General features: G+C 38.4%; 2 protein-coding genes across 5 annotated transcripts in view; one reads left to right on the top strand and one right to left on the bottom strand.

The window, feature by feature from the left end:
* The window catches only part of LOC126371461 (WD and tetratricopeptide repeats protein 1), a 65,766-nt gene extending 41,445 nt beyond the window's left edge, over positions 1-24,321 (bottom strand). The window contains exons 1-13 of one of the 4 annotated variants that reach the window (XR_007567048.1): positions 23,878-24,321; positions 22,629-22,740; positions 20,447-20,625; positions 19,634-19,850; positions 17,726-17,843; positions 16,747-16,856; positions 16,059-16,244; positions 15,066-15,193; positions 14,553-14,797; positions 13,199-13,379; positions 12,367-12,535; positions 11,069-11,230; positions 10,475-10,553 (exon numbers count right to left, since the gene is read on the bottom strand). Coding sequence is in view for 3 of the 4 variants with exons in the window: in XM_050016765.1 (XP_049872722.1) it covers positions 11,069-11,230; positions 12,367-12,535; positions 13,199-13,379; positions 14,553-14,797; positions 15,066-15,193; positions 16,059-16,244; positions 16,747-16,856; positions 17,726-17,843; positions 19,634-19,850; positions 20,447-20,625; positions 22,629-22,740; positions 23,878-24,074 (2,004 nt within the window). In the remaining variant the exon portion in view is untranslated. Of the gene's footprint in view, positions 1-3,200; positions 10,554-11,068; positions 11,231-12,366; positions 12,536-13,198; positions 13,380-14,552; positions 14,798-15,065; positions 15,194-16,058; positions 16,245-16,746; positions 16,857-17,725; positions 17,844-19,633; positions 19,851-20,446; positions 20,626-22,628; positions 22,741-23,877 lie in introns of those variants that run through there. The other 3 variants (XM_050016765.1, XM_050016766.1, XM_050016767.1) reach the window with 3 other exon arrangements.
* A 311-nt stretch (positions 24,322-24,632) lies between these two features.
* LOC126371492 (coiled-coil domain-containing protein 130 homolog) lies at positions 24,633-27,334 on the top strand. Its single transcript, XM_050016804.1, has 3 exons — positions 24,633-25,163; positions 25,486-25,746; positions 26,161-27,334. Exons 1-3 carry the CDS (start codon positions 24,852-24,854, stop codon positions 26,734-26,736), a joined length of 1,149 nt encoding a protein of 382 aa, XP_049872761.1. The 5' UTR covers positions 24,633-24,851; the 3' UTR covers positions 26,737-27,334.
* The last annotated feature ends 330 nt before the right edge of the window (positions 27,335-27,664 follow it).

The raw sequence follows: 27,664 nt of genomic DNA, 5'->3' as shown, positions 1-27,664 counted from the left end.
CACAGTATTGAAATAAAAAACAAAAAGTTTAAGGATAGGCGCCAATTTTTAGTTTTTAAACGCTAAATGTACTCCAACCCTAAACACACATTTGTCTCAAAACAGTGATTCATTTCGTTTATAAGATAAACAAATGAAATTCTAATTTTGAATTTAGAATTTTCGCTTATTACTGTAATGGCCAAACTGCCAGCTATACATTTATGTATTTTTTTTCATCGTATGAATTCTTTTTTGTGTTAAATTCGGACAGAAACAATGAAAACGGAAGTGTTTCGATTTTTTTGATGAGAAGTGTATAAACGTGAATTCAAACCCATAAAGTCAAATTCAGCTGTTATGAGCCCAAACCGGAATTCGAACCCTAAACCCCACGATGTAAGTCACCCTAACTAATGCGATCTTTTTGATTAATTACAGATGCAAGGAGCTTGGACAAACAGTGGACTCCCATCATGCACGGAGTACCCGTAACAGCTTGGACAAGACAAAATTATCCATAAATAAATACAAGAAATCAACCTAACCTTGGCAGCAACACTGTAAAAAGAGAAAAATATATTTTTGTAGAAGACGTAACCTAACATCGACGGTCTTCCTCTTCTATCGTGTGGGTTGTGAAGTGGATTACCAACCCCATCAACCCTGGTGTCACGGTTATTATTGAGCCGCCAAAGGCACCTGACATGACTCATGTAACGACTACATACTTACAACAGTAAGTATTAACCGGGACCAACGGCTTAACGTGCCTTACGAAGCACGGATCATCTTACTTTTGGACAATCAGGTGATCAGCCTGCAATGTCCTAACCAAACTAGGGATCACAAAGTGATTTTTCTCATATGACCCCACCGGGAATCGAACCCGTGGCCTCCGGATCGTGAGCACAACGGCCAACCACTGGAGCACGGAGGCCGTAAACCGTAAACGTTTACCGATCGACGGTAAAACATACCTCGACACAACAACTTCGACGACAGAGAAGTTTCTAGAAGATGGCTACCACCAAACGTGACTGGGCCTGGTAACTCCACCACCGTTGGCGCTGCTCACCCGCCAACGGAGGCAGAGTTCCCTCTCCTAGTTGCGAGGTTCTACTTTATGAAGCTGAAGCTACGCGGTGAAGAAATGAAGACAACCGTGAAGAACTGCTGCGAGGTTCTACTGTATAAAATATAATAAAGATATAAACACTGTTTTGGGGGGGTTATAAAGGCCACATCAAAGAAATAAAGCAATTCGTCTAAAACACAAATACTTACTGCAATTTTACATTTGCGCATATAAAAATAAGTGCGCTATGTTTAAAAATGTCCAATAGCAATATTGCTTTTCAGATCAATTGCTTCAATGTGGGCTCTTTAGTCTTTTGGTTTACTCTTGACTTCGTTCTTCCACGAGAAGAAGAGGTCGACGTTGGAACGAACTTACCCAGAAAATGCCTATTCACCCGTGATTTAAATTTATCATGCGAAAGGAATATACATTATTGTTTCATCTGTATATCTAGTTACTGGCCCAGATTTCTGAAGACACATTCTAATTTTCCTTATCCGTCGAAAAGGAAAGGGACGGGTGACTGACAGCTGTTATGCTGGTCCGTAACCCGTTTGAAGCGTGCTGTAAACTTAATCAGAAATCAGAATCATTTATTCAACGTAATTATCATGGATAAACTTGTTGAAGGTCAATTCTGCCGGGTTATCAGTTAACCTAATTTTTTGAAAGGGTTGTGATTTCTGCCTGATGTATGGAACACGTTATCCTGTCTATTACCTGTCTCTTTCCTTTTCGACGGATAATAAGTTGACAGGTATTACTCATAAAAATTATCAAGTGTCTACAGGAATCTGGGCCAGTAACTAGATATACAGATGAAACAATGATGATGATGATATTCCTTTGGCATCATTAGAATGACAGCGGGGACTAAAGAGGCCACATCGAAGCAATTCATCTGAAAAGCAATTTATTTATTGCTATTTGACATTTGTTAACAATCGCGCACTTATTATGCGCAAATGTCAAATTGCAGTAAGTATTTGTGTTTTAGACGAATTGCTTTATTTCTTTGATGTGGCCTTTTTAACCCCCCAGAACAGGGTTTATATCTTTATTCTCTTTTTAAATGTTCATAAATATTTTACTTACTTACTTACAAAGTAATCTTGTACAGAAACTCTATTTAGAATAATTTGTGTGTAAATAAGGAAAGTGTGTTTCTTATTTTTAATGTATATTTGTAAAAAAAAAAAAGTTTATTTAGGTAAAATCTACGACACACATGATAGCGCGACAGCGAAATATAGAAAATCTAAATATTATGTTAACTGTAAACAACACGTGCGGCTAGCAAACAAACAACACCTGCATTTGTTTACGACACACGTGCAAGGTACGGTAGTGGGGACAACCCTTATAAGAAGGCGAGCCGCACGAGTTGTACCATTCTTGTGTCGAACTCCGTACAGAGAACATCCAATAAAAGTAATCCGTGACAGTGAGCCATTGTTTAACTGGCGCTATGCGTCCTCCACAAAGGTCACTGTTACCTTGGGATCAGAGTATAATATTCTTACTCTAACACACATATACATTTTTGTACGCCTGCATGCAGGCCGAACACATCACAACAATCACAAATTGTTATTTGAATTATTTTACCTCCTTTTTGTATTCTATGTGTTCTTGCAAATAAATTGATTTGATTGATTGATTGAGTAACTGCCGTCTATAATTCGTAAGGGTGTGGCGAGGTATGAGTTCGTCTTGCGATGGTTGCACCTCTGACTACCCCCAATAGGAATACAATCGTGAACTTGGTAACACCCCAACACAAATTAAACAAGAGTGAGCAATCTGTTTACATAACAGGCCCATCTGTATATAACCGCTTACCACCGGAAATACAGGATGCAGCGTCCACACAATCTTTTAAAAAGCTCATAAAAGAGTGGTTATCTAAGAACATATTCTATGACTTATAGAATTTCTTTGCTATAATAAGGTATACACTTAAATGTACAATACCAATGACATGTAGCTTACGTTACCAATAAAGATTTGTATTTGAACTTATATCTATCTCTTTCTCTCTTATCTGTTGGACAATCTTACTCTGAAATTAAATATGTACATATTTCTTTTTTTTATAATTTCTTTAAAGGTATCAAAACAATGAAATAAAACAGCCAAGTACTAACAAATCTTTAATTTAACAACATCTATCGAGACGATAAAAAATATCCAGTTGTTGCTTTACAAAATGGGAATATTGGGAAAGCATCGTTACACTGTCTATGTGCTTACTCTAGCCAGCCGGGGTAGGGTCTATCATACCTATCCAGGAAAACAAATCCCTTTGCAAAAAAGAACGGCCATCTTGAATTTCAAAAATATCACATCTAAAAGACTTTTTTCCCCAATTTCAAAATTTGGGTATTTTAAAGAAACAAGTAAGTTAAAATTATAACAGTCTAGATTCATTGGCGTTAGCTTTTTGCAAAGGAATTCATTTTATGTAAGTACACAAAATTGGTTGCAGCCGTGAGCTTATGTTATACAAAATATAATATGGTATACGTACATGATTTGATGCTTACTCAAGTGGTATAAATTAAATAAATCATCTAATACTACCATTCTTTAAATCTGATGGTACGGTCACGAGTTTAACATCTTCCGTGATTTGATCAAATCCCTTAGGGAATTGATCAAATCCCCGTTTTTATCATATCCCTGCGACATATACACTTTGAAACCATGTCACATTAACTTTTTTGACAAATTACCCCTTAGTCTAATTAAATGTCAAATATGATAGTGCGACAGGGTTCTAAAGTGGGTACATGATATTGCTCGTGACTGTACGGGTGTGTCCCCGACAAAACGTATAAAACGAAGCGCAAGGACCGTTAGTCGTTTCGCTACCGTCACATGAGCTTAAAGTGAAAAAACTATTTCGCTTCCATCACCGTGAGCGTAAGGTAACAAAATTAACTGTTTATTGTCATTCGGTTATATAGTTCTTGTAGCAACGAAACGGACAAACCCCATATTTTGCCTCACGTGTAGAGAATGTGAACTTAGTGTTTGACAGTTAAGGCGTATAGAGTTAAAAGCTTGGATCTACATGAGATCTGATTTTGGCATTGCGATCGAACGGTTTCGTCTTGGCAACATTTTACGTGAAAATGTTTTTGGTGGGACTGTATTCAGTAAACCCTTCCCCGGCTGCTCCCGTAATTAATAATTCCAGTACATAAATATAATAATATTCTCATATATTTAGTATACAAACTATCTACCGATATATTACACAAGGCTAGAGTTCTGTACATATTTGAGGTAATCGACCACGGATGATGGGTCACCCCAAATGTATAAAAACTTTTTTTTAATTATTGGCGGAACTCTGACCGCGTTACGAAGCAAGTTTAAAAAAATGTATATTGAGTTTTATACATCGCGACTATTACAGAAAAAAAAATAAGTCGAAAAAATCTGACTCGGATGGGACTCGAAACCGCAGCTCTTGTCAAGCCGGGACGAGCGCATTAAACCATTACACCACCGGGTCTTCCTCCTGTCCATGCGAATTTTTGATTTATATTGTCATTACACCGATACCGGTGCCATCTATCCGAAATATTGAGTACTAATATTTCTTGGATCGATAAGTGTACAGTTGAGTGCTATAAAAACAAAAATCCTTTATTACAGAACAGGGGGGTTAAAATGGCCACATGGAAGCAATTCATCTAAGAAAGTAATATTGCTTTTTGACATTTGTTTGCATTGCGCACTTACTTTTATATGCGCAAAGTGGCCATTTTTTACCCCCCTGGTCGTTCCGTTTAATAGTATGTATGTCAAAAAACTTGCTTCGTAAACGAGTTTTAACCGCTCACCCAACTCACCAATAAAACAGATGGCAAAGGAACTAAAGAGAAAAAAATATAAAATCAATTTACAAATTTAAGAAACAATATAATCAGCCGCATCTGTGTTATAAATGAGTTAGTTTCACGGAGCAATAAGAAAGAGGAAGCTGTTCTGTTTGCTAAGACAAATGTGGCAAAGTACGGGATGGAAGGCCGCGGGGAAGTTGAGAGTTCGCTAACCAGTGAGAGTCAGGTTACACGGCCAATAGCACTGATTCCTGCAGAGAACTCCTAATTTTATTTTAAGTTATACCTGTCATTTTCTTATCCGCCGAAAAGGAAAAGAACGAATGATTGACAACTGTCAATTTTAAAATGAATACGTGACATTGTCAAGGGCTGTTAACTTAATTATGTCGGGTCAATGGTCAATATAAAATTTAGAGAGGGTTGTTTAAATTTCTGTTTAAAAATGACGTTTATTCTATAAATTTTATGCCTGTCAGTCGACAGGAGTCACCCGTCTCTTTCCTTTTCAGTGGATAAGAAAACGACAGGTATAACTTAAAATAAAATTAGATGTGTACAGGAGTCGGCACCAGTATGTGATCAGGGGGACTGATGATGACGGATGGTTATTGGTATGATTTTTTCATCATTCCGCACCATCAGTCCGTCTGTCAGTAGGCTCCTATCAATCTGAGCAGACTGATGAAATACTGACAATGTAATATGGCTCTAACAATAACGTAAGCCCCGCTCCCGTTTCCCGGATTATGTGTAACAAAATTACATTCATATACCAAATCCTCTTTCTCATAAACTCCTTAATAGTCTACATTATTATACACAATAGTTCTATTGAGCTGAAACTCTTTAAAAAAAAATTTGGTCACACTAAATATCCTATATTTACACAGCCATGTAGAACGTATTTAACTCAGAAATTATTCAGTCAACCCGCGCTTCTATAGACGGTAAGGGTAGAACTACATGGGGCCGAACCGCATCACACTTTCCTATGCGTCTTCTATCTTTTTCTCTCACTTAGAACCGTCATTTGCTTGAGCGAGATAAAGAGTGGGAAGTGTGGTCGCTTTGTTGTCGCATTATCCAATTTCCGAGTGGCAAGAAAGGATTTAAACATAGGAAAGTGCGATGCGGTGCGGCTAGATGCAGTTCGACCTTAAATCAACTATACTAAATACCATTATCACCCGACCCTTACCAATTTTTTTATCAAATATAAGATAAAAGAAATTCCTTTATAAGCTGCACGTCCGACAGACAGACTGCACGAGCGGACAGACCGTTAGCATTTCTTCCTTTTTTTCCTATAGAAGAATCTAGACTTATGACCCGTGATCGGGATACGTAGTACCATTTTCGAGATTTGTCTTAACATGGATATGCCTCCCAAATCTCGAAACGCAATATTTGAATCTTTATTATTCATTTATATTATTATTTAATTTGTAAATTATTTTAGTAATTTATATGTAAAGTATTTATGAGAGGGGGAGAACGGAAAGTGTGTCAGGATCGTAGTAAGTGTAATTCCGTGGTCGCTGCCTACCCTAATGGGAAATAGGCGTGATTTTATGTATGTATAAACGCCAGAATATTCGTAAGGGTTTATCTTTATAGGCTCCGTCCACTCCAGTTCTTATCTTTTAAACTTATCTATCTTTTTATCTTTATAAATATAGGTGTCACGTACCTACTTACTCTACATCCGAAAATATTTCTAATATCTGTTTCGCGTAGCTCGGGAGTAGATTCATAAAAGCGATAGGTAGTTAAACGGGCGACGGTCTGATCACCTATCACCATAAGACTCTGTTCACACTAGCGATTCATCGGCGATTTTTCAGCGATTCACGGCGAGGCTGCAAGCACTCCGCAATTTCGCCGCGATTATTTTTTAGCGCCAAACTACCCATTTTTCGGACCACATCATCGCCCTAGCGTCATCCCGTTTTGTCACAAGGTCCGCTTACCTAACCTGAAGATTTGACAGGTCCGTTTTTTTTTCGATAAAAAGAAATGTTTATTTTATCCCTTCGACTGTCGACATGTGACCCAACCCTTACTACGCATAACAGAATTTAGTGTGACCACATTTTTACAATAAAATCCGCACTGGAGATCTAATAACTTTACCTTATTTAGCAATATTAACTATTTCAATATTACCAAGGCATACCTTAACATTATATAATCTATAGTTATTAGTTTTAGCCCTCCAGTGTCACCTTATATTAATGATATTGACGTTAATATATTCATAATTTGGAACGACTTTCTTTTATCTAGTAATGATGTCTGTAGGTTTTATTTTTATAATTTTACATTATGGTGATTTAACAGTTAATCTTCTGTTGAATAAGATAATGGCCCCAATTCCTGCAGACAACTCCTAATTTTATTTTAAGTTATACCTGACATTTTCATATCCGCCGAAAAGGAAAGGGACGGATGATTGACAATTGTTAATTTTAACATGAATATGAGAATGAATGTCTCACTGATATGCAACCCATCAAACTTGTGCTGTCAACTTAATTCTGTAAGTTATTGGCCAATATAAAATTTTAAGAGGGTTGTTGTTTTCTGCTTAAAATTGACATGTGTGTTCCGAAAATTTTATGCTTATCTATTACCCGTCCGTTTCCTTTTCGGCGGATAAGAAAATGACAGGTATAACTTAAAATAAAATTAAGATGGTGTGTACGGTCACGAGCATTAATATGTATACACTTTGGTACCATGTCACAATAACTTTTTTGACAAATTGAACTGTAAGTCTCAGTAAATGTCAAATATGTTAGTGCGACAGAGTCCTAAAGTGGGTACATGATGTTGCTCATGACTGTACACTGAATCAGCGCCATAAACTTCGACGGTATATACGTATTCAAAAAAATATAGGACTATGACAAAAATATCATGACTTAAATATGAAAAAAGAATCGTTACATCTGTGATAATTTAAGGAACAGTAAAATATAAAATTTTGAGTTGATTTAATAGATTTTACAGCTAAATCAGCCACAAGAGATCTTTAAAAAAGTATATAATCCTATACAATGCTTATGAAACGATAAACCTACTTCCCCTACTACTAAACTCAGTGCCTTACCTAGAGACATCATTATTTCAATTAAAAATACATTTCTAACAAAAATAACTTGGCACCTTTCAAGGTAAGTTACATAAGAACAAACTAAAGAATATATCATTCAAACTTTAAAAAAAATAAATTATAGAACAAGAAAATATTAGGGCCCCTATATGCTAGTGGATAAGAAATAAATTGCCTAGGTAGATATTTATTAACTACATATATTTTATTTGAAAAAATAATAACGAAACCTTCGTAAATCATTAATTATACTACAATTTTTATTCTTGGTAAATTCGCCTGTTTTTCTCCATAAACATGAAAGACAGATCAGAGTTTCCTTATAGATATTTCGTCTGTCGATTCCAATCTTCTATTCTTGTATTCTATGCAATGTTCATAGCTATTCAAAAGCCACTTGTCATTCGGTTAATCAGTTTATGTTTGTCTATGTTATATTGGTATTTCGAGTACTTCATTTCAGTTTAAAAAAATACCAATTAACAATTGTCCAAGTACTATAATAAAAAAAAACACTGTAAGAAAGAATACGGTACTCAAAAATGGCAACATTGGTGTCGATTCGGGCTACCGAATTTTTTGACAGTTCTAGAACTAGCTCCATCTCTTTCTAGCACTTATTGTAAGTGAAGGACGGCACTAGGAGCTGTCAAACTAAAATTAGGTTAACTTTGTATCTGCCCGAATAGGCATTATAATATGTTAATTAAAACTTCATAAGATGCCTTAAAAAAACAAAAAAACAAAATTCATAAACTCTTTTTTCAAATTAGTTTTAAGTATAATATTTCCGTAATTATGTCATGTTTATCTTATTTCATGTATTTAGGGGGTTTCTATTAACACCGGGAAGTAAATATAACTAATTTGAACTTATTAAAAACATGAGTAACAAATAGGCAATGTACGTATGCACGAGCACGAATGTTAAGTACTAGATAAAGTCATGACTGAACAATGTGAGTGTATGCAAAGTAATGACTGATCTATACTAGTATACGCAAAGACATGACTGTTAAATCAAAGTGTAAGTAAAGTCATGACTGGTAAATCCCTGCGTTAGCAAAGTCATGACTGATCAATCGGAACGTAAGCAAAGTCATGACTGATAAAACTCAGTGTAAGCAAAATCATGATTGACCAATCCGATTGTACACAATTTAATGAGAAAGTACCTAAAATATGAAATATTATTACGAAATAAATAATATCTGCGCTATATATCCGTGCCCGTGGGATATTGAATTTTGCTACTGAATAAGTATATTTTATCCTATTATATTCTCCAAATAATAAATAGTACTAAAAATAAAATGTATCTGCTACAACTTAGGTACTATGTCTGTCGAAAACTATTTAAAAAATCTGGATAAATGACGGAGTATTTCAACAATGGCGGACTGAACAATTTACGTCAATAGAAAATATGATATAACTATATTTGCATACCATCACTTTATAGCAAAAACGACGCAAGCACTTTTGGAAAAATCACACGCCGATTACATTTTTTTGTTAACAAATTCTTGCAGTAGATACGCTAGGTTCAATACAGGTAAAAAAAATGGTTTTAATTTTTACCCAGATTGGAATTAATCGAAAAAAATCGTGGTTTTGTTGAAGAAATATCTTTGTTTAGAGATAAGCTTGCCTGTACTATCTGTTTTCTTTGTATGTTTCTGGTGTCTGTTTCATTGTGTACAAATAAATAAATAAATAAGAAAATAACATCAGAATTTTTCAAAATGGCGGTTACGTAGGGTGTTAGTGACAACGTAACGAAAACTTCGAGGGATAATTTAGTCCATGATTCTGAGTCGATATCGAGTGGAATTTTCCGTCGCAAAAGTTTGGAACTGAAAATACATATGCACTAACATTTTCATAAATTTAATGCATTTTTTGAGATAATATTTTTTGAATTTGTCAGAAAAAGCTTTTAATTAAAAGCTTACGTGAAGCTTACTTTATGTAAAAACGGCTGATTATAAAATTAATTATTAACTATGTGATAAAAATGCCTGGTATTAAATGTGTTCCTCTAGTTATTAAGTAAATTGTAATGTACTAAATTTATTTAAAAGATGTGTTGCTGTTGCAGTGTCTTGTCATTTCTTCTCCTCAGCCAAAATACTTTGCGAAATGACGTAGATTCAAAAATGTTAAATTAGCCTTCAACAAGTTTATCCATGATAATTACGTTGATTATATGATACTGATTCTGATTAATGAGAAATTCCACTTGATATTAACTCAGAATCATGAGCTGAATTATCCCCCTCAGTATTTGTTACGATGCAACACCCTGTTTGTTGATAAATTGTCCGGTTCACCATAGTCCTCTGCTTTGCTCTCTTTCTGCTCATTTGTCTATTGCTAGGTGGTTATGGTCAGGGCCCCAAAGGAAAATGTCAGGAATAATGTATTATAATGTATATTTACAGTGACTCCATGTGATGACCTCATAGTGGCGGGGAGGCTGGCCACGGCGTCAATTCGTTACCTCAATCTAGAATATTTCCTGCAAACAAAACATAATAATTACTCTAAAATCTATCCAGAAATCTGCTGGACTTAATATTGTATAATTATTGTAAACCGGCTGACTGCTTAACGTGCCTTCCGAAGCACGAAATCACCTTATTTTTCGGATAATCGAGTGATTTCGACCAAACCTGGGACAAGCTTGGTGTTTTTTTTTTTATTAGACGTGACCCCACCAGCAATCGAACCCGTGTCCTCCGGGTCGTGAGCGCAACGCTCAACCACTGGCTCTTGGTTCGTTCCCGGTCTTCTGTCGTGTGGGTTGTGAGGTGAATTACCAACCCCATCAACCCTGGTGTCAGGGTTATTATTGAGCCGCCAAAGGCCCCTTTAAGGCCCCTCATGGCTCATTACTCCCTTACGTAAGTCAGGAGTCGGGAGTAAGTACCCGTTATTATGTGTTCTAATTATCATTGAAGTTTTGTTAGCTCAAAAGATCGTCTTCGGGCAACATGTCTCGCCTTCGTCCAATCGTATTTTAAATTAACTTGCCTATGTAGTGCGGCAGGCGGGCGAGTGCAGGTCCCGCGAGGCGCCGCCCGCGAAGCTGATGTTGAGCAGCATGGCCTCGAACGGGTCGGAGCGCATGCGCTGCTGGTTGGCGGCCGCCGCACCGCCCGGGTCCGACACCACGCGTCCCTCCGTCCGCCCGTCCTGGGACAACCACATACCATAAGCTTACCACTATATACCCCACTAGCTTTTGCCCGCGACTTCGTCCGCGTGGCGTGTTATAAAAGAGAGATCTTTGTGTGTGGGAGTGCATATCAAATTTCAAGCATCTAACTTATGCAGTTTAGATTTCTTCATACAATTTTTTTTCCCGCTAACTCCCATTTTTCGAAATACTTTATATTTACTAAGGTATGCATGCATGCTACATTGAAAACATCTATCTTACGCGGTTTAGATTTTTCATACAAAAGGTGGGAATTTCGGGAATTCCTTTCTTAGTGCACCTCTGCGGTACCTAAGCTACGTCCCTTCCAAATTTCAAGTGCCTACGTTTAGCCGTTTAGGCTGTGCGTTGATATGTCAGTTTCTCCTTTTATATATTTAGATTTTGGTAAATCGCATCACCCGTGATTCGGTCTTTGGGTCTGTATGACCGAAAGGTTGGTAGGACCATGGGAAGGTGGTGTGTTATACCCCATTTTGGTAATTAACTAAGTACCCACACCTTATCAAGCTTTGACCATAGAATAAGGAATAATACCGCGTATAGAACCGCAAGTCTCCGTGGCTGGTAGCCTAGTTGGTAGAACGCTTGCCTCTCACTTTGTGGGCGCAGATTCAAATCCAGCACAGGCACCAATTTTTCGAAATCATGTTTGGATCGTAAATGATTATCACGTGCTCAGTGGTGAAGGAAAACATCGTGAGGAAACCCACATTCCCGAGAAAAGCATTATCGGAGGCATGTGACCTAACCCGTATTGAGCTGGTTTTCCCTTCGCAGGTTAGAAGATCAGACAGACAGTCGCTTTTGTAAAAAACCGGACCTGTCAAATCTTCAGGTTAGGTAAGCGGACCCTGTGAAAAACGGAATAATGCTACGGAGATGATAGAACGGCAACTCTCCGCTCCCCACCAGCGGCTGAGCTAGGTTTACCTCACCAACCTCCCTTTTTGCTGTTGTTGAATTAGGTTAGGTCATATACACCATAAGGATGAAATGCCTGCCGACGTCTCGTTGTCCGTAGATGGAATGGAGTGGGTGGAATTAACTCGTGAAGTTCCTGCACACACTCACCGAAGTGTATCCTATAAAAAACTGTATGAATGTATACCTCCGGCCTGGGACTCCAGAGACGCACGACGGCCTCGATCCCGCTGGTGGCCAGCAGGAACATGGAGGGGTGCAGCTGCAGGCAGTTCACGATTGACTCGTCACCCTTCAGGCAGCGCACGATGTTGCCCGAGCGCCGGCACCAGATGAACATGCTTCCGTCGTCAGACCTGGGAACCGCGTGTGACGAATTACTAACATAATAACTGACATAGCAAGAGAAACAACACATAATACCGGGTTCTTACTGCGTTAAAAATCAGGGATATGATACTCCCAGACTTTGTACTCTCGTGTGTAAGTTGTTTTTCTTGAATGTTTTGATTGTAAGTTATGTGTTATTTCGTGTTGTTTCTTTCTTTCTTTAAATACTTTATTTTATTTTATTAGTATTTAGTATTAACACGCAGTCAGACAGTTTATTGCACAAAGTATAGGCGTATAATCTTCTTCTTAGCGTGTGAGTTGAGAGGTGGATGACGAACCTCACCAACCCTGGTGTCAGGGTTACTATTGAGTCGCCAAAGGCCCCTGACAAGGCTCATGTAACGACTACATCAGTAAGTAGTAACCGGGACCAACGGCTTAACGTGCCTTCCGAAGCACGGATCGTCTTACTTTCGGACAATCAAGTGATCAGCCTGTAATGTCCTAACCAAACTAGGGTACACAAAGTGATTTTTGTGATATTTCCCCACCGGGATTCGAACCCGGGAACTCCGGATCGTGAGCCCAGAGCTCAAACACTGGACCACGGAGGTGTATAATAAGCGGCCTTATCATGCATGCGTAATATCATGTCATGTCAAGTCCATGTTATGCTGATGACTCACCCGGCCGCAACGAAGTTAGCATCCGGGCCGAGAAAGTTGGCCTCCTTGATGTCAGTGGTGGTGTTACAGTGTCCGAGCAGCCGCTGCGTGTAGTCTGCGGCGGAGGCCCGCAGCTGCCGCTCCAGGACTGACGTGGCTGTGTTCTCCTCCGCCTCACCCATACTGCCGCCCACTGCCGGGACTGTACGCTACTTTAACATGCCTTGAAGAGCTGACGCTCACAATATTTTCAACAAGGCTAAGACCTTAAACTCATGCTGCCTAACATATAATAAATAAAAAAAAAACAATATTGAAAAGAGTTTAAGATAACAACATAACAAACTCACGACTATATCCCAATTGGGGTAGTCGGAAGTGGTTCTCTATTTTTACGCATCATTTTTTATGTAATAATTTACCATGGCATAATGTTACTTGTCCTATTTGTTAATTTGTCATAACTTTTTAAGCATAATATTGAAACTCATAACTACCATAAGCATAATAATTAATGACAATAATGACATATAAGCATAAGTATTATAAGCATAAAAACTATACTCCGAATAAGAAAAGTTTTGGCACAACTTTGAACATTTCTGAAACTTACTTTTTCCTTGGTTGCATTTGGTTCATGATTGTAACTTTTTATATTTTTTGACTCTATTTCATGCTGTTGGTGATCATTCAGTATACTTTTCGTGTGTAAGATAAACATGCTGGCGGCGTGGAGTGGCCCAAGGGCCACCCCCGCCGCACCCTAACCTACTGTTATGCCTTGTAAAAATTATGACAAAACACTATTAAGTATTCTAAAAAAGAATTATGGATACCTATTTATATGCGAATCAAATTTATACCAACAAATATTAGTCCAAAAATAAGTTATACCTAACAAACCAGTATTCTTAGATGTTATTATGGGAAAGTACTATTATGCTTAAAAACCTTATGCGAAAAGGATTATGATAATTAAAATTATGACAAAACCATTTATGCATTTTAAGAGAATCCCGTCGGAAGTACATCAGAAGAAGGAAAAAGTAAAGAAAGGAGGAAGGCAGGAAAAGCATCTTGAGGGCTGAAGAGGTCACATTGAAGCAAATCATCTAGAAATTCGTGCCCTCACTGTGTGCGGGAGTTCACCGTGAAGATAGGCTACATACGCCATCTTCATTCGACTAGGAGTCAAAGAGGCGTTTCGTCTCATGCGCATATGAGCACTAGTCTATGCGCTCCCAATGAGCGCAAACAGTAAAGCCTTTTGTACTTTCGGTCTACTGGTCTTTCGGTCTACTGGTCTTTCGGTTTACTGGTCTTTTGGTCTACTAGTATGTTGGTATACTGGTCTTTTGGTCTGCTACTAACCCACCTTCATCAGGCTGCGTTTCCATGCCCTCCAAGGCAACAGTGATGTCCTTCTGCAGTAGAAACACTGCATGGCTCGTCGAATGCCTCGGGAACTTGTCTTTGAAGTACCGGAGGCATTCGCTGGCCTCTCGTGGCCTCTGCAGCTCCATCAGAGCCTTGGCGAGTCTGAAGTGAGACTTGACGTGTGTCGGGTCAAGTTTGATGGCTTTGTAGCAGTCTTTGATTGCGGCGTAGGTGTCGCCAGCCCTGGAAATAAGGTTTAGGTTACTAACTGAGCTGCAACCGAGCCCGAGATAATGTTTATCTGTAATCTTCCTCCACTGGGTCTGGTCCACCCATCTAGTCGATGTTCTTCCTCTAGCACGCTTACCCTCAATCTGGCCCAAAACAATGTCTTTCTCTGAACAGTGCAATGGGGATTGCATTATGTGCCCAAAGAAACACGGCATTCTTTCCTGGCATATGGTAAGTAGACGCTTGGAGATCTTAATCGTCAGAAAAAATGGGAACTTACCAGCCACGCCTCATAAGAGCAGCGGCGCGGTTGGAGTAGAGTATCGCGCAGTCGGGGCACTCCGCGATCGCGTTGTTGTAGAAGTCCACGGCTGTAGAGTAGTTGCCTTTGTTTACAAGCTCGTTCGCCTGAAACAATTCCAATTCAAATTCAAAAACTTTATTCAGTAGGTAACTTAGTTGCACTTTGACACTCAATTTTTACACAACGAACGTCTCATCCGCCTAAAAATACTGCAGCTTCTCGCAAGCTGTATAGCTGAGGAAAAGAAACTGCAAGAAAAAGCTCGGCAAAGGGCCTTCCTTAGTCGTTCTGTAAAAAAAAATACTATGAGCAACTTTCCAGGCGCGGTACGGATTTCATGAAACGGATATTTTTCTTATTGCTCGGGTACAGTCATGAGCAATACCCATTTTAGAACCCTGTCGCACTATCATATTTGACATTTAGTGAGACTTACGGTTTACTTTGTCAAAAAAGTTAATGTGACATGGTATCAAAGTTTATACATATTAATGCTCGTGACCGTGCATAATTACAAGGGACACATCGAGATGCCAATACCAACCAATCCCGGCTGACCCAGCTCTCCATTCCAGGACACTTATCGGCGAGATCGAACATCCGAAATAGCGGAAATGAAATCGGTATTTCACTACTTCGGATTCTATCAACCTTCCGATGGTCATGTTGTGACGGCGGTGGTGCAGTTCTTGTGAATGAATGAATGAGTGGTTACAATCTCCAAGGTACGCACGGTGGTGCCTTTCTTGTGAATTAATTCATGAACGATTGATCGAATTAGTTAATGAACGAGTGAATGGATGAGCGAACGAACGAATGAAAGAATGGTCGAATGAATGAATGCGTGAATGAATGAGCGAACGAACGAATGAATGAGTGATTACCATCTCCTTGATATGCACGGTGGTGCCGTTATTGTGAATGAATGAACGAACGAATGGTTGGATGAGTGAATGAATGAGTGGTTACCATCTCCTTGATATGTAGCACGCGTTCGGACAGCACAGGCGGTGGCTCGGGGGCCGCTGTAGTGCCATTTGTTCCGTTCTTGTGCGGTTGTTTCTCTTCACCCTCGCGGTACGAGTGGTTGTGCTGGATGATGAAGCTCTCCACGAGGACCGGGCGACGACCCGCGTTCACGTCGAATAGGTATACCTATCGAGTAAAACAAGACCATCATCGTTAGATCTAGGAGTGATAACATAAGTATGTATACTGTCTAATACTAAGCTATGTTTAAGGAAAGAATTTATTGTACCTACTTTTTTGCTCAGCTGAAAATCAGCGTTGGCACTGCCTCAATATTGAAATGTCACAACATGTTGCTGAACTGATGTACCTTCTTACAGATAAACTCATGTAACGACTACATACGTACATCAGTAAGTAGTAACCGGGACCAAAGAAGCATAGAACGTACTTTCGGACAAACGGGCGATCAGCCTGCAACGTCCTAACCAAACCAGGGCCATAAAGTGATTTTTGTGATATGTCCTCATGTCCCCACCGGAATTCGAACCCGGGACCTCCGGATCATGAGCCTAAATCGCTAGGTGTAGGTGTAGGCAAATACAATACAAAAGCGAAACAGAAAGGGTGAAATAGGCGGCCTTGTTGCTAAGTAGCAATCTCTTCCAGGCAACCAAGAAAGCCTTACCTGTTCTGACCCCAGGTTGACTAGCAGCTCATTTCCATCGTGACTAAACGCCACGTACGTTGTCGCCTTCTTCGGAAACGTGTGTTCATTTGGTTCCATTGACAGGTGGCCTGTCGAAGAAAAGTCATTTTATATCATTCAAATCTTCATTCTTCATTCGTTCTTTTTTATTTTATGACTGTACAAGCGTAGGCAACTTAGCCACTGTTGGGTAGAGACTTCTAATTAGCCTTTAAAAAAGTCTTCCTCAAAATAAAAAAAATGTATGTAAGAATAGTAGGCTGAGTAAAACGGAACGTTAAGGTGTGTGAAGGAGACAGTTGAATGAGTGAAGGGGGAGGAGAATGGCGGAAACAACAGCCAAATGGCGGTCGGTTGTTTTTGAGTCGAAGGTGTAAAATTCATAAAATTTGAAAATAAACAAATTGGTAAAGCAAATATAATAGGATAGTTTCCAACTAGTCAAATCAGTTACTTTTTACTAAACGTCAAAACACGAATTTGTATGAAAAAGAAACCTGTGTCGTCTGTGTGATGTTATGGGCGATAGGCTGATCCCTTATCGCCATAAGGTTCATCATATCCAGCTTACGACATCGTATCAACAGTGGCTGCAAGTTGTCTTTGATTACTTGTGGCTCTGCCCACCCCATTAGGGATTACGGGCGTGAGTTTATGTATGTATGTGTGACGTCATAGAAAAACGCGACAAAATGTCGCACTTCTCATTACCTGTTTCCTTATTAAAATTCATAAATAAGTTAAAACGAAACAAGAAAACTTTATTGTCACCTTTACATTTGTGTTTATTTAGTAATCTGAATCTTATAATTTAGTTTTGACCTAGGAAATTCCATCATGCCATATACACATAAACGAGCACGATTGGAAAGTGTCCCCATTGGGAATCGAACCCGGACCTCCAGATGGATGGATGACTAACAACTAGACCACGGAGGCTGTTGTGAATGTATCATACCTGGCGCGAAGTAGGTGACAGCTCCGCGTGGGATGTTGTTGTCGGGGTCTCCGTGTCCGGCCCGCGAGCACCGTATGTTCTGCCGTTCCCACATCAGTCTATTAGTCGCCGAATTATTCTGCTCAACACATATTACCTTCAAAGTATTGGGCCGAGTCTAACTACTCTTAATCTAAATATATAAAAGGAGAAACTGACTGACTGACATATCAACGCACGTCCTAATCGGCTAAACGTAGGCACTTGAAATTTGGAAGGGACGTAGCTTAGGTACCGTAGAGGTGCACTAAGAAAGGAATTCCCGGAATTCCCACGAAAACGGGAATTAGCGGGAAAATCCTTTTGTATGAAAAATCTAAACCGCTTAAGTTAAACGCTTGAAATTTGGCATGCAGGTACCTTAGTTAACTTAAAGCTTAGTTGCAACAGGATATTGCAAAATTCCCACGGAAACGGGAGTAAGCGGGAAGAAACATTTGTATGATCGAAACCGCGTAAGATAGCAATCAATCAATTTTCAATCTAGCATGCATGCATACCTTAGTAAATATAAAGTTTAGTTATGGCTGTATTTTGAAAAATGGGAGTTAGCGGGAAAAAAAATGTATGAAAAAATCTAAACTGCATAAGTTAGATGTTTGAAATTTGATATGCACTCCCACACGCACAAAGATCTCTCTTTTATAACACGCCACGCGGACGAAGTCGCGGGTAAAAGCTAGTAAGGTCATATAACCCTAGCAGAATATTTAGGTGGTGTGAGACCTCAAGTGGCACCCCTAAGCCCCTTAAAATGCAAATGTTTCGATTAGTTTACGGCCACCGAAATTTACTTATTTAAATCTTTTAAAAATGTTGTTTACGGCCCGGTATGAGTTGTGGCCACAATCTAACCCTATAAAGTTTTAGTTTGCAGCCAGGGTGAACCAGTCTTGGTTGATTTTGGCCATGTATTGGCAACGACACCACGAAACCGCACCGCTGTGGTGTCGTTTACATTTTTTTTAGGTAACCACACCACAATAATAAAGTTTCAATACAAAACAAATACACTTTATTGCACCAAAATAAAAAGATATAATTACAAAAAACTCTTAACTATGTCTCTATAACATAACATAACAAATACTTTATTGCACAAACAGGAAAAAACAAAATACAAAACAAAAGAGAAATAGAATTAGTACAATAGGCGGCCTGATTGCTAAGTAGCAATCTCTTCCAGGCAACCTTGTTTATTAACCTATGTTTATTTAATGCGGCAGTGGTGTGGTTACGTAAAAAAAATTGTAAACGACACCACAGTGGTGCGGTATCGTGGTGTCGTTCACAATACATGATTTTGGCGCCATTTTCTTAGTATGTCCCTTGCACTAAGCGTTGGACTTTTTGTCCTGTTATTACATGCACCATTGACTCATGTAACGACTACATACTTAAAGTAACCGGGGCTGAGTACTTAAAGTGCCACAGATCATCTTTCGGACAGCTGATCAGGCAGATCAGCCTGCAATGTCCTAATCAAACTAGGGGTGGTATTAATAATCTCAGGTTCGAGACTGCCCTCAAGATCATGTCAATGTGACAGTTCTTGTATAAAAACAGGGACTTGAGCATGATCTTGAGGGCAGTCTCAGCTGAGATTAGTTTATTAATACTACCCCAGGGACCACAAAGTGACGTTTGTAATATGTGGTCCGACATTCGAACCCGGGGCCTCCGGATCGTGAGCCCAACGCTCAACCACTGAACCACGGCCGTTACAATCACACACCATGGTATATCGCAACACAAATAGTAAATTTTTTTGACGTGACTTATTGTACATTTGCCGCAGATGGCATTAACTACTTGGCTGGAGCAATAGTACAGACCAGTCACCAAACGTAGAAAAAGATGTGTACTTACCGAGGGCGAACCGACCTGTAGTTTGGCCAGTTTAATCATCCTTGTATCGTAGAGGCGGACGTAGAAGTCATTCGCCCCCACGGCCAATTGGTACGGTCTGCGGGGGTTGACGGCGACACACTTGGCCTCCGCGTAGCGCCCCATATGGTTCAGCAGGTTCACCAACACGTTAGCAGTGTCCGAGTTGCAGCGGTGAGAGGTGCGCAGGTCGTGTTGCCTGAAAAAAAAAAACAATCAAAAATAAAATAAAAACCACTAAAAAAATCAAGTAAAAAATAAATAATAAATCAGAAATAAGATATTTAATTAATTCTTGAAAAATAACAATACGTCACAAATACAAACATAAAAACTAGTCATTAAATAACCCGCCCCTTACTGTTCCCGGAGCAAAGGTGCTACAACACTAGCCGCATTACCAGGATAAAATTACCAACTTTTTTATAATTAAACATAACCTACAGATGGCAATGGAAAAAATCTTTTTTCGAATTTAAACACGGTCTACTCCGGTCTTCTCAATCGGCGGTCTTCTCATCACGCGAGTAATCGGGATCAATTTATGCGAATCAAATGCCGGAATATCACATAAAAGTTGATGGGTCCATTCTAATAGAAACACGGTCTACTCCGGTCGTTCTAGTCTCGTGCGGTCTACTCACAACAGAAGGCCGTCTTCTCCCGCCCGATCACAGCAAGTAAGGGTTATCAGGCGCCGTAGTGAAGCTCTTTATACGTCCGCAGTGACACGCTAACACGTCCACTTCAGTCTTTTCTAGTCTGGTGTTTTGTAGTGTAGTGCGGTGTACTCACAACACAAGGCCGTCTTCCCCCGCGGACCACAGCAGGTGCGGGTTGTCGGGCGCGGCGGCCAGCCGCTTGACCCGGCCGCAGTGGCACGCGCACTCCAGCAGCGACGCGCCGCCGCACACGCTGCGCGCGCGCACCGTGCCGTCCGCCGCGCATGTCGCTATGATGTCCGGGGTTAGGAACTGGAGGTTCAACATAAATTCAACACTTCAAATTATTTATTTATTACCACGGCCGCTGTAAGAAACCCGATTCGATGTTTTTTTTTACCTCATATCTCCAAGTCTGACAACTCTCGATTCGGGCCTCAGAACAAAAATAAAGCTCGGTGAGGTGTGGGCACTTAGTACATATCTGACTATCAAGACCCAGAGGGGGTGAGGTAGGCACCCCATACGAATCGACCAATAGCCGTACGTCATCTATGTAAATAGCATTTGCTGCGTTTATTGGTCGACGCCCTTCTCCGATAGCGATAAGCGCTGATTGAGGGAAATCGTCGACCACGCCGACGGGGTCGGTATCATCATCATTATCAGCCCATTAACGTCCCCACTGCTCGGGCACGGGCCTTCCCTATGGATGGATAGGGAGATCGGGCCTTAAACCATCACGCGGGCCCAGTGCGGATTGATGGTTATTAACGACTGTTAATGCAGCCGGGACCAACGGCTTAACGTGCCTTCCGAAGCACGGAGGAGCTCGAGATGAAAACTTTCTTTTTGTGGCCACCCATCCTATGACCGGCCTTTGCGAACGTTGCTTAACTTCAACAATCGCAGACCGAGCGCGTTTACCGCTGCGCCACCGAGCTCCTCGGTATCGCATCGGTACCTCACAATACGACCTATTTAAACGTCGGCAGCATTATGATTGAGTAAACATTTGTTGATAATATCAGGCTAGATAAGAGGAAGATTGTCACCAGGGTATCGATATTGTAATCTTTATTTGCAATTACGAGTAATATCTGATGACTATTGTATTTGCTATTGATTAGGTTTAGGGACTTTAGATTGCGTGCGTTTGCACGTGTTAGTGCGTGCGTACGTACGTACGTGCATGCGTGCGTGCTTGGGTGTATATGTGTGTGTGTGTAGTGGTGCTAATTCCTGTAGACACCATATCATTTTATTTTAAGTTACACCTGTCATTTTCTTTTCCGCCGAAAAGGAAAGAGACGAGTAATCGACAGCCATAAACACACGTCAATTTTAAGCAGAAATCTAATAAACCCTCCTAAAATTTGATATTGGCCAATAACTTGACAGAATTAAATTGACAGCACACGTCAAACTGGTTGCATATCAGCGCGATGCCTATTTTATTCGCCCGTGTCATTCATTCATTCTAAAATTAACAATTGTCAATCATCCATCCTATAGGCTAGTTTCCAACTAGTCAAATCAGTTACTTTTTACTAAACGTCAAAACACGAAATTACTATGGAATTTGTATGAAAAAGCACTCTGTGACGTCATAGAAAAACGTGACAAAATGTCGGACTTATTATTACGTTTTTCTTGATTAAAATTCATAAATAAGTTTAATAGAAAAAAGAAAATGTTTTTCGTTAGTTTTAGATGTGTCTTTATTTAGTAATCAGAATTTCATAATTTATCTTGAACCTAGTACACGACCCTATTCTTTTTCGGCGGATAAGAAAATGACGGGTATAATTTAATATAAAATGAAGAGGGGTCTGCAGGAATCGAGGCCAGTTTCGACTTTTTTAGGTAGTTTGCTTAATAAGATGGCCCATTTTTACATAACATGCTTTGCAATTCAATTGGACGAATTTGAAAACCGTAACTTTGTAATTTAAATAAGATGTGTCTTCATGTTCCAAGAAATAAGACACACTTTCATACATATATCTAAATATATAAAAGGAGAAACTGACTGACTGACATATCAACGCACAGCCTAAACGGCTAAACGTAGGCACTTGAAATTTGGATGGGACGTAGCTTAGGCACCGTAGAGGTGCACTAAGAAAGGAATTCCCAAAATTCCCACGGGAACAGGAATTAGCGGGAAAACCCTTTTGTATGAAAAAAATCTCCCTTTTATAACACGCCACGCGGACGAAGTCGCGGGCAAAAGCTAGTTATTATATAATAATAAAAGACTGTAAATATATATTTTTGTTTTTAATACAGTGGTATGTGAATCTGAATCTCACCTTAACTGAGAATATGTTCCCAGTATGTCCAGTGGGGATGTTGTGTAGCTGCTTGTACCGGTACGGGTCCCAGAGGATCACGTGCAGGTCATCTGATGCTGATGCTAACACCCTGGTAAAGAGAAGATCGGGTTTAGTCGTAAAACCAAATGTCCCTTAAGAAATAATAAATAACAATTGTTTATTTACTAAAAGAACACAGGTAATATAATATATTTTTATATTATAAAACATACAAAGTTACTTAACAATAATAAATAATAAAAACACTGCCACCGCTAACACATTAAAAAAAGTCTCTATAGCTAATATATACCTGGGGGCATAAAAGGGCCACATAGAAGCAATTCATCTAAAACAGCAATATTGCTATTTGTAATTTTTTGCATTTTGCACTTACTTTTATACATGCAAATGTCAAATAGCAATATTGCTTTTTTACATGAATTGCTTTGATGTGGCTTAACACCCCTGCTTATGCAAATATGTATTCAAACTGTAACTCATTATTTTTGTGGTAAAACAGTTGTTACATAGGGCTATAGGTATTTGAAAATCAGAGAGAGAAATGTTCAAGATTGCTCAATTAAAAGGTAAACAAAAAAATTAGGTACTTAGTTGAAGAACTAGTGAAAAAGCACAGCATACCTACTTTGTTACTGCTTAAATTAAACTTATCATTCTACAAAATGCAGTGGAGCAGTATTATGGAGTATGCTCCATACCCTCTGGTTGATTGAGGAGGCCTGTGCCCATCAGTGGGATATATATATAAGCTATATACGTTATGTCATGTCATTCTACATAATTAGTTATGGATTACTTATTAACCTTCATTAACATTTTCTATAAATAATCTATTGCAAAGAAGCCCAAGTTATATAATTTGATGTCTATAATAATACTTGATATGCAAGTTAAATTATTATATAGTAAGATGCTATTTAAAGTAGGTAGTCTTATATGAATCTGTATACTTACCTATATGATCTAAGTTTATCAATATAAATGCAGCTTAAAACACATTCATAGTGAGTACTCAACTATAGCTTTAAAGCAAAGGCAAAGGCAAAATTGTTTAAATAAATCTTTTCATGTTTTACACAGTATTGTATGTAAATAGATATGTAAACATCCCACTCAATTCTAGACAGTTTTGCATAAACTACTATACCTACCTAATATATGACTGCTTGTTCTCACTTATTGGGTCGACATAGGTAATCAATGAAGACAGATAGGCACTTACGACCCGTCGTAGTTCCATTCGAGGCAATTGACGCATCCCATATGACCGTGGAGCTCCTTCTCTAAACCAAGGCGGTCGATCGTGCTGCGTGTCACAGTCAGTCGGGTTTGGAACTGGCGGTCTATGTCCCCGCGCTCCCGGGCCGCCGCCAGCCCCACCGTCCCCTTGGCCCATGCCGGCTCCTCTCTTCTACCCATATTTCCTAAGCCACTTCAATATGTCTGATCAACCATCACAAAACTGCGAGCGAATCTATTTATAGTGTACATCTCACCAACCGTTATCACTTCGTAAACTAACTCATCTATATCTACAGAAAAACACTATCACCTTCAAATTGCACAGTGAATAAACAAATAACAAAGAACAAAAAGCTTTTCTTCTGTCGAAGATATGCGAATTTTCTTTCGAAAATAAAGCGAACTGTCAAACAGCTGTCGTCGAGTTGCCAGACATTTTTTTATCTATTACCATTCATTCATTCACCCACTTCATTTAACCCTTTCAACCTTGATCCATATCTGTATTAGTTTTGTAATAAATGCAATATCATAGTATATGAAGTGTGTAGTCTATAATAAGGAACATTTCAGCTTGAATATATCACGGGAAATAGATACTCATTGGGAACAAATACTCATAAAGTAAATAAATCAATTGAAATTGTTTTCAATACCGGTTTTTGCCACTACAAAAAAAACATTCGTTCTCAATTACACGACTCTATAAAAGTCTTTTGTTTCTGTTATGTTTTGACTTTTGACAGCTGTGTTATCAAAATATGTGTAGTTTTAGCTATTAATTAGTTGTTAATTCGTGTAATAAAACAATAATACAGTCTACTTTTTAAAACCTTGTATCTCAATCGAATAATCTGTTTTGGACACATAAGTTTTTATAATACAATAACCTACCTTAACAGCCCAATAAGAAGTGCCAGTGTGTTCACATTCGCCAGGACTTAACCAGACAGAATGGGTGAACGGAAGGGTCAGAACTTGTACTATCCCCCCGACTACGACCCTAAGGTCGGGGGGATCAACAAATTCCTCGGCACCCATGCCTTGCGTGAAAGGGCCAGGAAACTTCACATGGGTATCCTCATCATTCGTTTTGAAATGCCGTATAATATCTGGTGTGAAGGTTGTAACAACCACATCGGTATGGGCGTGCGATACAACGCGGAGAAGACGAAGATTGGAATGTACTACAGTACACCGGTGTACCAGTTTCGTATGAAATGCCACCTCTGCGATAACCATTTTGAGATCAAGACAGATCCAGGGGTAAGTTCTTCATGTTTGTCTTTTATATCTTTTCACTCCATGATATAAACCACCACCTATCTTTTTAGTTTTAAGTGTTAAATTTAAATATGTTTTAATATTACCTAAATGTTTATTTTTTTTTATTTTTTATTAAATGTTTATTAAAGAATTTTGAACAAGCTACTACACATAAACTATGTTCATAATAAAAAAAAAGAATTATTTAAAAACAGATCTTTATTTATATAATCGCTTTAAAAATAAACTAGAATAATATTGCTCAACATCCTGTAACAGCAACAAAATAACAAGGTCCTAATCATATAATCCACCATTTCAGAACTTAGACTATGTCATAGTATCCGGGGCAAGAAGACAAGAGAACAGATGGGACCCTACAGAGAACGGGCAGATTGTGCCTGAGACCAAAGAGACCCAGAAGCGTCTGTTTGACGATGCTATGTTCCAGCTGGAACATAAAACTGGTGACGAAGATGCAGCGAAACAAGATAAACCCAGACTGGGTAAACTTGTAGGCAGGAATGAAAATGTTTGGAAGGATGATTATGAAGCTAACTGCTCTTTGAGAAGGAATTTTAGGGTAAGCTATATAGTACCTTGTAAGAAATGTATTTTGTTTTTTATAATTTGCTTATCTTTTGTATAATCTAGTTTATAGACAGGTATATTGTTAATGATTTTTTTTTATGGCACTTACCCATACTTTTTGATTTTTTTTATTTTCAATTTAAATTTTCTCTATAGTTTTCTTGCCATACAACACATTAGGTCACCCAGTATGCTGTATGTTTGTTGTGTAAATAAATAAATAAATGAGGAAGAAATTAGAAAATCTATTATAATAATTATTTTTAGTTTAATTCTTTAGACATTTTTAATGCAATAACTCTGAATAAGAAACACTTCAAAGTATTTCTCTTTGTTCATAAACAGCTTTAACTTTTTTATTTTGCTAACAAAATCCATGCTCAAAAATGCCTTTTTACATCCACAGAAAAGACGAAAAGAACTGGAAGAAGCACATGTAAATGACAGTTTACTTCTAGCAAAATCTTCCCTTGACATTGACCTGCTACCAGAGTCAGAAGATGACAGAAACATGGCGTCCCTCTTGTCACTCCGACCCTCCCGCAGCATAGAGGAGAAACAGAACCACACTAGAAGTAAAATCCTTAACAGTCCAGCATTGCCCAGCTCAAGTGGACTTCTAACCAGCTTTGGAGGGTTAAAAAAAGAAGAATCTTTAAGCAAAAGTGCACCATTAACAAGGAATGCCTTGGGAATAACAATTAAAAGAAGTAAAACCGAGAGTGATAAAGAATTAGAATCTAAACCTGTAAAAAATCAGGATGATATACTTCAAAATAGTGCGACAACTGTTTGTACAGCTCTCGATAAAAAAAGTGATAATGACACTAAGGTTAAAACCTTAGAACATAAACATATTAAAGTTTTAAAAGCAGACAATGATTACAAAGTGACTAATGAAAATTCTACTCATATTGAAACAGAGAAAAAAACATTTTCTCTTGTAGGAGACTACAGTTCTAGTGAAGAGAATTCCGATTAGTATTCAGTTAGCAATTCTAAATAAGAATTATAGAAAAGTACCTTTTTTATTTTTAAAACTAGTTTCATTATCAGGCCTCATATATCTATCTATCTATGAAGGAAAAAAGGATCTCTAGAAGAAAAGGAATTTCAGGGGAAGCCTTTTGTAAATACTTACAGGAGTTGGAAATGTCATCATCATCAGGACAAATCCAAATATGGAATTCACGAATTCCATTATTAATTCCATATATACCTAAACTATGCCTAAATTATAAAAAGTGCCCATAAAAAATACAACAATAAATTATCTGAAATATATTATTGTCTGTGACAAGTCAATTTTGTACATTTGCTACCTAGGAGTAGACTGAAAAAATGTTTTAGGAACCAGACATTTATCTTCTGTGAAAAAAGAACATAATTAAACTTTGTTATATTCTGCTCTTGTGTGGGAGTTAAAAGGTTAACCCTGGTATAAAGGTTAACCCTGGTTTAAGGGTTAACCCTGGTTTAAGGGTTAACTCTGGTGTCAGGGTGACTTTGTTAATTTTGTTATCAAGTTTTTATTGTTAACATGAAGGGATATTTATTCAAATAAAACAAGAATAATATTATATGCTTTCATTTAATCATTTCTTTTATAAAACATTTATTAATTATTAATACTTAGATAGTGAACTAAACATTTCGATGTAAGCATAAATATCAGTTTATAAAAACAATTTAACAAATATAAACTTAAAATTAACAATATTTTTAGCTCTTTGATCACTTGTGATACTTAATGTTATATGATATTTTAAGCGGAAATAATTATATTTTAAAATATAAATATAGGCCGGTCCCATGAAAATACGTAACTAGACGTGTATCCCTATCAGGGTCGACAGAGGTTCTGAAAACTATCAACTCAGTTTCGATTAGAACTTTTATGTTTAATTTGA

The sequence above is a fragment of the Pectinophora gossypiella genome, chromosome 12 (assembly GCF_024362695.1).
Source record: "Pectinophora gossypiella chromosome 12, ilPecGoss1.1, whole genome shotgun sequence".
Taxonomy (NCBI): Eukaryota; Metazoa; Arthropoda; class Insecta; order Lepidoptera; family Gelechiidae; genus Pectinophora; species Pectinophora gossypiella.
The sequence above is the reverse complement of the archived record's forward strand: the minus strand, read 5'-3'. Positions and strand labels throughout refer to the sequence as shown.

Coding starts and splice junctions, on each gene's coding strand:
- LOC126371492 (XM_050016804.1), top strand. CDS start 24,852: ATGGGTGAACGGAAGGGTCAGAACTTGTACTATCCCCCCGACTACGAC. Junction 25,164..25,485: donor AGATCAAGACAGATCCAGGG/GTAAGTTCTTCA, acceptor CCACCATTTCAG/AACTTAGACTATGTCATAGT. Junction 25,747..26,160: donor CTTTGAGAAGGAATTTTAGG/GTAAGCTATATA, acceptor TTACATCCACAG/AAAAGACGAAAAGAACTGGA.